The sequence below is a fragment of the Lipotes vexillifer genome, unplaced genomic scaffold (assembly GCF_000442215.2).
Source record: "Lipotes vexillifer unplaced genomic scaffold, Lipotes_vexillifer_v1.1 scaffold134, whole genome shotgun sequence".
Lineage (NCBI taxonomy): Eukaryota > Metazoa > Chordata > Mammalia > Artiodactyla > Lipotidae > Lipotes > Lipotes vexillifer.
Window position 1 is genome coordinate 609,651 of NW_006787464.1, and position 13,383 is coordinate 623,033.

Consider the following 13,383-nt stretch of genomic DNA (forward strand, 5'->3'; position numbering starts at 1 on the left):
AAAAAAATGCAGCAGCTAGAGATGGTCAGCCGACCACACTCCTTACAGCAGGTTGTTTGGAAGGGAGATTTGAGTGGCAGACACGCACGGCTGCTCTGGCCCACCCCTCACGCCTCACAGCTTACACTTTTCCACATGTTTGGGGAACAGCTCTTCCATGGCTCCTGTGAGCCTCTCTTCCTGCGATGAAACTTTCAAGAGGGAGATTAGGGGGATAAACTATACCCCAAGATGCTGTAGCTGATTTCAGCTGGAACTGGTATTCCCAGTCTCCCCACTCCCTCTGAATTCCCCTCACCCTCAACTCATCTCTGTTGTTCCTGGTGGCTTATCTGATGGTATGACCCAAACCTTCATTCCTGAGGGAATTGATTCTGTGGAAATCATACCTTCTCAGGCCAACATTGCTACACATGTCCATTCATGGTTCTAATGGTCAGGAAATTTATCAACAGGCATCTAAATGGATCACCTTGTTGAAATGCAGCCTACTTCCTCCGGTTGTTCTGAGTCTGCTACCCTGGTGAAGATGGTGAGTTCTCTTCTTGCCTGCTGGTTACTGGATACAAGGAGCCCAAATGCTCAGGCAGCAGCCATAGCCTATAATTAAGTCGAACCATGGCTGTCCCCCTGGCAAGAGTATGCTTGAGAACCTCACCCCCTCTGAGGTCAGAGTTGTAGGGACAGGAAGCAAAATGTCCTCCAGTGTCATAGAGAGTAATGATAAGTGGACCACAACAGCCTCTACCCTTGGATTCCTGTGCCTGTATATTCTTTCATTTGGAGACCCAGTGGCACATAGGGGTCTCTGATTTAATGTATATACTGTATCCTGATTTAATGTATATACTGTATCCTGAATGATGTCACCTACCCTTGCAGAGAATTGCCTTTGAGTTTGTATTTCGGCTGTGCTTTAGTCAGCTATTCCAACATTCTATCAGGCTGGCTACTTAATGATGATGAGAGATCACTGGCTTCCACGGTCAAGGGCCCAGTCTTGCAGCTCCTTGACTGTGAAATGGTTTCCCTGGCCAGATGCTATGCAGGGTGGAAATTCATGCCCATGAATCAAGCATTGTGTGTGCCCTGGATAGTGAGGCTCTTCAGGCAGAAGACACAAACCCAGATCTAGAATAGGTACCTATTGCTGCGAGGATGAACTGCTGGCACTTCCTGAACAGATGAGCTCAATGACACCAAGTGGCTGTTGGTCTCCCTGAGGACTAGTGCCAGATCAGGACTCAGTGTTGTCCTCTGTTGCTGATAGGTTGGATATTCTGAGGCAGCAGTAGTTAGATTGACCCTAGTAGGTAGATATTCATGCTGTGTGGGCCCCTACATAGACACCATCTTTGATACCATAGCAATTTTATTCATGTGCCCATTGTGTCACCTCTGGGATGGCCAATGATGAAAGCTGGCTAACATTGACTAGTCAAGTAATTTTAACTAGTTGGTTCTTCAGTGCCTTTTCCAAGGTAGATGCTCTCTGCTGAGTATTGTAAGACAAAAATCTTCACACTTCATGTCCATTCCCATATGTTCGTCCACATGTTTCCACTGCAGACCTCATCTCTCAAATTCCAGGAGTAGGAATGTTTGAGCTACAGGCTACACTTGCTGCAAAGCTCTTTTATGCCCCAGTTTCTCCTCAAAGCTGATAGCCTTCCATGTCACGAGGTCTACAGGCTGGAATATAATTAATACACTTCTAGTGTTAGGTGTAGAGCAGTTTGCCTCCTGAGCCCAAAGAAATCCACCAGGTGTTGTGCTTCCTTGTTTGCCCCAGGAGATATAAGGTGCAGCATTTGTTTTTACTTTAGAGGAGATGTCCTGGCTTGCCCCTGGTCAAGGGACTCAAAAACTTTCCTGAAGTGGCAGGTCCCTGAAGCTATGAGTTTTTATCTCCCACATTCTGATGTTCACATACCTTACCAAGGCCTCCAGCACAAAACCCAACTTTTACTTGTCCTGCCAGATCAGCATCATACCACTAATGCTTTGGATCAATGTGATGATATAGACTCTTTGAACTATGTTATGACAGAGTCCGGAGAGTTAACACAGCCCTGAAGCAAAACCATAAGTGAATCTTGTTGTCCATTCCATGTCAAAGTGAACTATTTCTGATCCTTTTTTTCTGATTGGTATAGAAAAGAATGCAATCAGATCAATAGCTGCATATGACACAATTGAGGGCTTCACGATCAGCTTTACCATCAACAAGTCTGGCACAGCAACTGCAATGAAGCTACGACTTGGTTGAGATTATGGAAATCTGTAGTCATTCTCCAGGATCCATGTGGTTTCTGTAGGTGTCAGACTGGTGAGTTAAATAGAGATAGGATATGGACTACCACCATGCATCCTTTAAATCTTTAATGGTGATTGTATTAGGGTTCTCCAGAGTAACAGAACCAAGAGAAAATCGATAGATGATGATAGATACATACATACATACATACATACATACATACATAGACTTATTTTTAATAAATGTATTTTAATAAATACATTTTAAAATTAATTTTTAAAAAAAATTTAAAGAGATTTATTTGGCTAATGTGATTGTGGAGGCTTGGAAATCCAAAATCTGATGGAGGAGCTCAGCAGGCTGAAGACTCAGGACCAAGTTCTAGTCCAAAGGCAGTCATCTGACAAACCAAGAAGAGCAGATGTTACAGAGGAAGTCCAAAGGCAGTCTACCGGCATAATTCCCGCTTGCTCAGGGGAGATCAGCTTTTTGTTCTATCATCAGTTTTCAGCTGAATGGATGAAGCCCATCCACATTATGGAGGGCAATCACCTCCACTTAAGCCTACTGATTTAAATCGAAATCTTATCCAAAAATACCCTGAAATATCTAGAATAATGTTTGACCAAATATCCAGGCACCACAGCCCAGCCAAGTTGACACATAAAGCTAACCATCTCAGTGGTACTAATCTCTGCCTCCATTTCTGGAATGCAATATTATTTTTGATTCACTATCCTTGGCTTGGGAAAGTAGTAGTTTCAGAGGCTTTCTTTTGGCTTTCCCCAATATAATGGTTCTTACCCAGCTAGCCAAGTTCCTAAGTGAGTCAAACTGCCATGAATGTGAACCTTAATTTTTCACCAAGATGGGTGAAATGATCCTCAACTGAGTTCACGGACCCAGTGGACCCACCATAAGCTGGACTTCAGCCAGACTGCTTATGTTACTGGGTCCCAACTCTAACAGGGGATCCTGAGGACACTTTAGGCTTTCTGATATCAACGTCAGCTTTGAAAATATGTTCAAAGTCCTCAATATGTGTGGTTTTCCTTTTTCAAGTGCGTAGTCATCCACATATATGGCTGTAGGTCCCTTTAGGGCGGGACTGGGGAAACCCTTATAGGTAATACTTGTCATGGTCTTGCAGGCTTTTTCCTCCTTGAGACACAACCATCTCACAGTCACTGCATTCTGGGTCTGAAAATTGTCTCAGGTCCAGTAATGAATCATGAATTTTTATTGGTGCAACTACCCTTATCCTCCTGTTTTTCTGTTCTTGCCTGTTTCTGATTATAGATGTTAAATGGCGCTCTCATCGCTTGCACTTCTATGTTGCCCTTAGGGATGCCAGATTCTGTTAGCCATTTCTGTACCTTCCTGTTGGTCAGGCCCCCTTAACCACCAGCTATTCCAGTCTTGCTGGTAGTTATAATAATGGTTGCCCCCTGGCTTCTATTGGCTTGGTTATGTGGTTTCTGTTATTTTGTAGTGCGATCATCCCTGTTGCTATTAACAAGCTCAAATTTGTGACAGCTTCATCCCTGGCCTGTATGGAGAGCCACCACTGAGCTTTTAATGATGCTGGTGTCTCTCTCACCAGTGCATTCCTGATGGCCTTGGAGAACGATGTGTTGTCTGGGCTCTGCTGTGGAAACATAATCTTCTGATGAGTCCTCTGGTCTCACGCTATGAATCCTTTATGATTCACCCCTTCCCACAGCCTTTTTATTCCTTCCTCTACTATCTGCCATGGCAACTCAGGCATTTCCACGTCAGCATGGCCACCACCTTTTCTGGGCTTCTAAGAGCCAGACTCCCCTACAGTGAGTTTGCCCCTTCCCCTGGGCAGAGGAGGTTCCTTGTAATGGTGTCAAATCCCATTTTCCAAGAAAATGTTCCAAGTCAAACAAGTGCTCTGTCTCTCACACTGTGCCTGTTACTGTGTCATTACTTCTCAGTTTCTCATTAACGCTCTGTAGGGCATCAGTAGAACTTTGGAATAACCAGCCAACACAACTGCACTTGTAGGCATTATTCTCCCCATATCTTTCAAATGCCTGCATCTTCAAACTAGCAAAGCTGTTCCCCTCTCCCAGAACATACTCCCAGGTCATCATCAGTGACATCTTCAGCAATTGTGGGGCTGCCTTTTGCCAAGGACTACCCATTCCCTACATTGCACCCAGAATGAGGTCCTACTTGCAGGCCAAGTATGAGTAAACAGTCCTCAAACCTAATTTTATTGACTGCTTTCTTGCTCCATGTTTTACTGACTGTGTCAGTTAGGTTTCCTGCCTAGCAGACACCAAGCCAAAATTAGCTGTGGAAAAGATGTATTGGGGCAACATCTGTGAGGCATAAAGGGGAGGGGAACAAGAGTAGGTAGGAGAGACTTGAAACCACAAAGCAGGTCAGACACTTGTGAAAGGAGAGAGGGAAGGAGAGAAGATTCAGTAGGAAGAGCCCCAGGCTGCCACTGTACAGCTCTGAGAAAGTCTTGGCCAGGTGATTGGGGCATCCGGGGCAAAGACTACCCACTAGAGGAATCTGTAGGAAGCAGGAATTGCCTGGCTATAGTACCCCACTGCGTTTAGTCATTGGCTGGGAGACTTCTGGGGAGGAAAAATGGCCTCAGTGGGAATGCTGCAGACCTGGAGGTGCAGTGGCTAGTTGGAAGTTGTCAGCCAGCTACAGTTCACACATTAATTGAAGGGAGAGCTGAGTGGCACACCTCCACAATCAAGTCTAAGTGGCAGGAGCAGGAAGAAAAGAAGCCAAGGCCAGGAGGCCACATGGAAAATAGAATGGGAGCCAGCAAGGGGCTTAGTGGATAAGCATGGGCATGTGCGAATTTACCTTTGTTTACATGTATATGGGTTTGGTGGGCTGGTAATGTTACCATAGGCATGAATGAGTCCATGCAAGTATACAGGCTGCCATGGGAAATGAGCATTGACAAGGAAGGAGACAAAAAAATCTATGAAAAGCAGACATAAAAATTAAGAAGGTGTAGCTTTATGGGACCATTTAATACAGGAGGAAATCATCCTATAATCTTCAGTATGCCTAGAGGGCAATCACTCTATTATTGAAATCATCACAAAAAGGATAATTCATGTTGAATATCATCTGTTTTATGAGGTAAATACGTACTCCTTTAATACGTACACATGCACTTTAATAAGATTTTCAACAAAATGAATTTTTAAATGTCACTTACTTAAATGGTAAGTTCCTCCATTCTACACAAAAACTTAATAATAATTTTAAAAGATTTATTTCCCTGCCAGATAGCTGGGTTATACTTTATATATATTATCTTTCAAATATTCACGCTGCCTGTTTCATGGCTTTTTCTATAATTTTATAGCAACCATTTTTTAAAATTACATTTTTGACAGAAAGTATACGACTTCCTTAGCCTTCCATAATTCAGCAAGCAGAGTGCCAAAAGAATCTTAACTTCAACGGCAAAGAATACAATTCTTTTTGTATTATTTAATACAATTCAAGGTTCAAGGGAAATGTTTGTAGTTTACATACTAACAACTTTCAAATTAACTTTCATAATTTTGAAATAAAAATAAATCTAAATTATAGTAAGAGTTTATAAATATTTTAAAGATATGTTTAGACGTAACAAAAGGAAACTTTATAAATGATATTTTGTGGCTATATTAAAACTAAGAAAAGTAATTTGTATTAAGTAACATCATTTAGCTGTAGGTACTCATAGGCACTGTTTTCTTTCTTTAATTTATTTTTAAAATTTATTATTTTTTAATAAATTTATTTACTTATTTATTTATTTTTGGCTGTGTTGGGTCTTTGTTGCTGCACGCAGGCTTTCTCTAGTTGTGACGAGCACGGGCTACTCTTCGTTGTGGTGCGCGGGCTTCTCATTGCAGTGGCTTCTCTTGTTGCGGAGTGTGGGCTCTAAATGCTCAGGCTCAGTAGTTGTGGCTCGTGGGCTCTAGAGCGCAGGCTCAGTAGTTGTGGTGCATGAGCTTAGTTGCTCCGTGGCATGTGGGATCTTCCTGGACCAGGGCTCGAACCCATGTCCCCTGCATTGGCAGATGGATTTTTAACCACTGCGCCAGCAGGGAAGTCCTGCCACTGTGTTTTATGGCATAAAGTTTGATATGAGTCTATTACTTGCAGTTAAATTTGGAGTAGAAGCATTAATTTCTCTGTTATCATCAGCACTACCATCATCTGATCCATTTTACTCATTGTTATTACTCATTATTTACTCATTATTACATATTTATATATAAGTAATAGTATTTATAATACTACCACTATTATTACTGTCTCAACACTTTCATGTTCCTCTCGGTGGCTACTCTAAATCTGAATGCAGTAAGAAAAGCACAGAATTTGGAGACAGATCTGGGGTGAGTTCTAAATTTGCCTAATATCAGCTGTATGACTTAAATTCACTATGTCAGTTGCCTATTGTATGACACAGGGACAATAATACCAACTCCAAACAGTGGCTGTGAGAATGAAATATATGTAAATCACCTGTGTGGACTATAAATTTTTTTTTTTTTTTTTTTTTTTTTTTTTTTTTTTTTTGCGGTACTCGGGCCTCTCCCTCTGCGGAGCACAGGCTCCGGACGCGCAGGCTCAGCGGCCATGGCTCACGGGCCCAGCCGCTCCACGGCATGTGGGACCTTCCCGGACCGGGGCACGAACCCACGTCCCCTGCATCGGCAGGCGGACTCCCAACCACTGCGCCAACAGGGAAGCCCCCTGGACTATAAATTTTAACCTTAAAATCTTCTCACTATCGGAGGATGATCTCCTTTCTGCTTCATGGAGAAAATTAGAGGGTATAAAGTTTATCTCATCAATTCATTTTCATAGATTTGTCTCTTGTCCCTACTGCTTTCTTGCAGTTGCTCTCATTCAAAGACACCAGGAGCTTCCCAAATGTGAAATCGTTTTCAGTCCTCATTCTATTTGTCCTCTCTGCTGCATTGACATGTTGACCATTCTCCTTTTTGAAACATTTTGATTTCTCTGCTTCCCTGAAGCCTCTCTAGAGTTCATTTTCAATCTGTTTTGTTTCTTCTTTCTGATTTGGGGTTTCTTTTACAGCTGGTGTGTCATGGAATGCAAGGTCAGTAGCAGAAAGCAGTGAGTTGTGAGCAGGTTCAGCTTGTGATCCAAGAAGGAAGTCAAAAAACAACCAAGGTCAATACTGTGAAGACAAGGAGCCGAGGAGGGGGTGTGGTAGAAGCTATAAGGGAGAGCTGGTGCTAGAGAATGATTCAGAAGCTAGAGAATGGCCTAAGGTAACTGGAGATAGGAATATAGGGAGCTATACCTAATGTCATCCAACTATTTTTGCCTGATACCTTTTTCATTTTTACCTGCCTCTCTTTTCTTGGGCTGGGCACATAAGTAATATAAACAAAGTCTAACAGGACTACCAAGTACCTTCCACTGTTTTTCCTTCTGGCCTTTGAATGTTGTTCCCTGAGGTCCTATTTCTTGGACTTCTCTTTCAGTCTGCACACTCAGCCTGAGTGATCTCATCCAGTCTGGTTTTTTTTTTTTTTTTTTTTGCGGTACGCGGGCCTCTCACTGTTGTGGCCTCTTCCGTTGCGGAGCACAGGCTCCGGACGCGCAGGCTCAGCGGCCATGGCTCACGGGCCCAGCCGCTCCGCGGCATGTGGGATCTTCCCGGACCGGGGCACAAACCGGTGTCCCCCGCGTCGGCAGGCAGACCCCCAACCACTGTGCCACCAGGGAAGCCCCCAGCCTCAGTTTTAAACTACCTAGTTCTCTTACAAGTTTTAGTCTGTCGACTGGCTTTTTTATCTATATGTCTAAATCGGGCTTATCTTTACTTCCTAAACTGTTCCCCCTTTCAGCTGCAGTATCACGCCCATCTAATTTCTCATATTAGAAAGCATGCTATTCTTAACTTCTTTCTCTTTGCCAACATCCAATGAGACACCAAGATTTTAAAAAATAATTATTTATTATTATTATGGCTGCCTTTTTATCTGCCCTTGAGTTAAGCACTCTACTAAGCCCTTTATATTTATTACCTCATCTAATCCTCATGATGGCCTTTAAGAATAGCCTTATGGGGGGCTGTTATTATTTCTGTTTTAGAGATGAAGAGTCTGAGGCTTGGCGTATTTGAATTATTCTCCCATGCTTTAAATAGCTCACTCTAGTTACACAGAATTGAATCCAGGTATTTTAACTCCAGGTCCTGCTCTCTCCATCACTGGATCTTTGCCCCACTGTGTTTCTCTCAGAAAATTCTTATAAATCCAGCCCCTCCTCCAGCTACAATTACACCAGTTTACATGCCTGGGCTCCAAAGCAGATGGATTTGCATTGGAATCCTGGGGTCCCTGCCTACTGTGTGACTTTGGACAGGTGACCCTCTCTGCCTTTCATTCCTCATTAATTAATAGGTACGTACTACCTATATCACAAGTTGATTATTGGTTTTAAAATTTAAGAATACAAAGGAAAAAATAATAAAAGCTTAGGTAACCCATGTAAAGCTCTATACGCTTAATACACATAGGTTACTTAGGTAACCTATGGAAAGCTTAATCCACTTGTTTTTGTTATTATTATTCTCCAATATAAGCCCTCAAATGTTTTCACTTTGTCTCAAAAGATTTCCAGTTGGTCTCCCCAACATGAGACCTGCTAAATTCATTCTCTCCATTATTGTCAGAATTATTTTTTAAAAAGCTAAGTCTGATCATGTAATTTCCCTGCTTAAGAGCCTCTGATACTCCTCTTCTACCTGGGTTTGCCTTTTATGCCAGACTAAAGCAGTGACTTGAAATCAGATTTAAAAATAGACAGAAATAGCCACCAATAATTTTGAAAATAAAGGCAAAAGTGAGCACATAGCTCCTGTTTTAAGAACAAGGTAATTATGTAGCTCATGATAATTACCTGTGGGCATTGGTAAATACGTTGCAGCTTGATAATTGTACTCCACTGCAGGTTCAGATTAGAAGGTTCCTTAAATTTACCACAGAAGGTGCTATTTAAAGTCAGGCTAAAACCTGGAATGAGAGGAACTTTTTGGAATTATAACAGCATTTCCAAATCTTTGCAATTTCCATCTGTTTCTTTTATGTGCCACTAATAATCAATTCAGTTAAATAATTTAAAATCAACAGATTCTATTATTTCCCTGAATTTCTGGCAAACAACTGAGTCAAAGTAATGAGGAAAGATAGTTGATTTGAAACCTGGAGCAGTGTTTATCAAAATATCAATTAGGACTCATTAGTGGCACATGAAATCAATTTAGTGTCACCTGCCCCCTCACCCCAGCAATTTTTTAAAAAATGGAATAGAATACAATTTTAAAAAATACTACAGTATTCTGCAACATGGAAGGGTATATTGTTCTGTGAAATCTCTGTTTCAGTTGTATGTATGTATGTTTACTGGCTTGTAATATAAAATATATTTCCCACTATGGTATATATTTCCCACTGGTTTGGGTCAAAAAAGTTTTAAAGCCACCACCCTACAGGACACAGCAATATCGTTCAAGGAGTGGGATCAATTCCAAGTAGCCACTTAATAAAATTGGTTTAATAACATGATAACATTGAAATCATATCCCACTTGGGACCAAAAAAAACACAATTACATAATTATAATCCCAAGAGCATCATCAACACCTGATTCATTCACCAGACTTGGCTTCAAATAATTTTAAGTAGTTGAAAAAATCAAACCCATCTCTAAGAGGTGAGCATTCATTACCACAGAAACTATGCAGAAGTATTTGCCATAACTTCTGAAGTCAATACCAAAAAAGCAATTTGAGAAATATTTTCAGCAAAAGCCAAATCACTAAAATTAGACCCAGATCACTGTTTTCCAGCTGCTCCTGATGTTTGTTTGCGAATTTATCACATTTAATTATAATTCTTGTATAATTTTTCCCAACAAGACTGAGCCCCTATCATACAGAAACCTTATTTTATTATTGCTGTGTTCTTAGTGCCTTTATATATATTGTCCAGCACACAAGAGACATTTCAAAACGTTTGTCAAGAAAACGGTGCTCATTTAGATAAATATATGTTCTCAGACTTAATGACTGACTCAAGGTCAGAGCATATGCTAAGCCTATTCACGCTTCTTGCCCACTTTAAAGAATATACTTCTTAAAGTCTCTCAGCTCTACAGAACAGCGCTTGATTGGAGCTCACAACTCATAACTTTTTTTTTTTTTTAGTTTTATTATTATTATTTTTTTTGCTGCACGCAGGCCTCTCCCGTTGTGGAGCACAGGCTCTGGACGTGCAGGCTCAGCGGCCTGGCTCACGGGCCCAGCCGCCCCGCCGCATGTGGGATCTTCCAAGACCGGGGCACGAACCCGTGTTCCCTGCATCAGCAGGCGGACTCTCAACCACTGCGCCACCAGGGAAGCCCACAACTCATAACTTTTAATCAAAGGAATAAAATTTAGGAATTCCCTGGCCATCCAGTGGTTAGTACTCTGCACTCTCACTACCAAGGAACTGGGTTCAACAGTCCCTGGTGGGGGAACTAAGGTCCCACAAGGAACAAAATTTAAAACCAAAATAAGACATTATTTTGGGACTTCCCTGGTGGCGCAGTGGTTGAGAATCCACCTCCCAATGCAGGGGACACGTGTTCAATCCCTGGTCTGGTAAGATCCCTCATGCCGTGGAGCAACTAAGCCTGTGAGCCACAACTACTGAGCCTGCGTGCCACAACTACTGAAGCCCTCGAGCCTAGAGCCCGTGCTCCTCAACAAGAGAAGCCACCGCAATGAGAAGCCTGTGCACAGCAACAAAGACCCAACACAACCAAAAATAAAATAAAATTTAGAAAAAAGATATTATTTTGATATCAAATTATCATGGATGCAAGCAGGGAAACAAGCAATGTTTGTGATGGGGAAAACTGAGGAAGGTAGTTTGGAAATACACATCAAAAATCTTCAGATATACTTTTTCTTGTGAAGACATTTTGCTTCTAATTCTTCACTCTATGGAAGAATTACAAATACGCAAATATGGACACAAGGGTATTAATCTCAGTGTGGTGTACAATAAAGATGTCTAATACTAGGCAATTAGTTATGTAAATTATGGTAATTATCACAATAGAATAATATTCAGCCATGAAAAATGATGTTCAATTATCTTGGCATAGAAAGAGGCTCTGAAAATATGCTGTAAAAAGCAAGTAATAAAGTTGTGCACTGTAAAATATCATTTACATTTTTTTATGAGATGAAACTCATGTGATGTAATTAATCATTTTACACTGAACTATTCAGTGTCTACTTAGTACTTTCACAGTATTGGGCAACTGCCACCTCTGTCCAATTCCAAAACATTTTCATCACCTCAAAACGAAACCTGTATCCATTAAGCAGTTGCTTCTCATTCCCCCCCTCCCCCAATCCCTGGTAACTACCAGCCTATGTTCTGTCTCTATGGATTTACTTATTTGGGAATATTTCATGTAAATGGAATCATGTAACACGTGACCTTTTGTGTCTGATTTCTTTCATTTAGCATAATGTTTTGGAGATTTATCCACCTTGTATCAGTACTTGATTTTTTTTTTTTTTATATAGCTGAACAATACTCCATTGTATGCATATACTATAGTTTATCCATCGGTAGATAGACCTTTCAGGTTGTTTCTACCCTTTGGCTATTGACAATAGTGCTCCTATGAACATGGGTGCAGTGCAGAATCATTTTAATGATAACAAGTATCTGTTGGCAGAGAATAAGTGCAGGAATATCAGTAGTCATTTTGTGATGGAGAGATGACAGATGAGTCTTTTTACGTTATGAAGAGCGTTGGGCTTTAGAATTAAGCAACCTGCCTCTATTTCTTCACTTGTAAAGTGAAGAAAATAAAAACTACCTAATTGAATTATTGTGAAGAGTAAATGAAACATTCGTAAAGTACTTAGAAGTACATGGGGGCACAAGGTAGGTACTGAATACATAGTATGTTTTTTAAAAATCTTTTTTGGTTTTACTTTTTGGTGACATTTACTGAAAATATTTTCCCCCAGCGGAATAACATGTTAAACAGGCTTTTTTTTTTTTTTTTTTTGGAGGGTGTATTTGCATGCTACACACTTAAGATGCATGTTTCTCTTTACTCATAGTCATTTGGGCTTGTGCCAGTCAAAGGCTGCCCAATTGTTTGATCTGATAACATCATTGTGACTTAGCTCTACAGTGTAACTCTCCCTCAAAGTTTCAATTAAAATAATGTTCCAAGTAGCGTTTACGCCAACCCTCTGCCACAGTTCCTCTTCCATTTTAGTCTTTGTTTCGGCACCCCTTTATATGCTGCATATGCAAGCATCAAGGTTTTACATTTTAGGAAACGTACAAAAGAAACGGAGGGACGGGTCAAGGGCACAGGCTTTCTCGTAGACACAGCTAGGAAAATACTTTGCTATCAGGTTTTTTCAAATATATAAAATTGCCTCCAGAATTCTTGCCTTTCTGTACTCCCTAGAAAACCTCAAATTTTATTTTTCATGGCAAACTCAAACTTCTCTGCCAGACGAGCACATCTTGAGCAGAGAAGGGTCACCGTCCGGAGCGGGCAGGGGCCTCCCCGGGTTTGGGGAGGCTGAATTCGCGTCTGCAGCCCCGGAGCCGCCCCAGCGCGGGAGTTTCGAGGGGAGCTCGGGGACAGCTGCGGTGTCACGTGGGGAGGCCGCGCGGGGACCGACGCCTGGGGCCCGAGTACCCCCGGGAAAGCCGGTGCCAAAGGGCCGCATCCCCAGAGCCCAAACCTGGGCTTTCGCTAGGGCCTTGCAGGGAGGGGAGCTCGCCTGCCCGCCCGCGCCGGCACAGGTGTCCGGGTGGCGGCGCCTAGACCCCGCGGGCGGGGCCGGCGCGCCGGTGCGTGGGGCCCGGGGGCTCGAGGGGGAGGTTCGCGCGAGGTGGTTCTGGGCTCCTCCTCGGCGCTCAGGTTTCCTCTTTCCGCCCGCCGGCTGCTGGCTGCGGCACCGCCTCCCTCCGCCTCCCCCCACCCGCTCCTCGGCCTCGGCCCGCCTCGCCCCCGCCCGGGCCTCCTCGGGCTCTCTCTCTCCCTTCCCC

General features: G+C 42.4%; 1 protein-coding gene across 1 annotated transcript in view; it reads left to right on the forward strand.

Moving 5' to 3' along the window:
- Window positions 1-13,383, forward strand: part of RAVER2 (ribonucleoprotein, PTB binding 2) — a 141,189-nt gene that overhangs the window by 24,636 nt on the left and 103,170 nt on the right. The window contains exon 2 of the mRNA XM_007460117.1: window positions 12,842-13,347. Coding sequence (XP_007460179.1) covers window positions 12,842-13,347 — 506 coding nt within the window. The remainder of the gene's footprint in view (window positions 1-12,841; window positions 13,348-13,383) is intronic.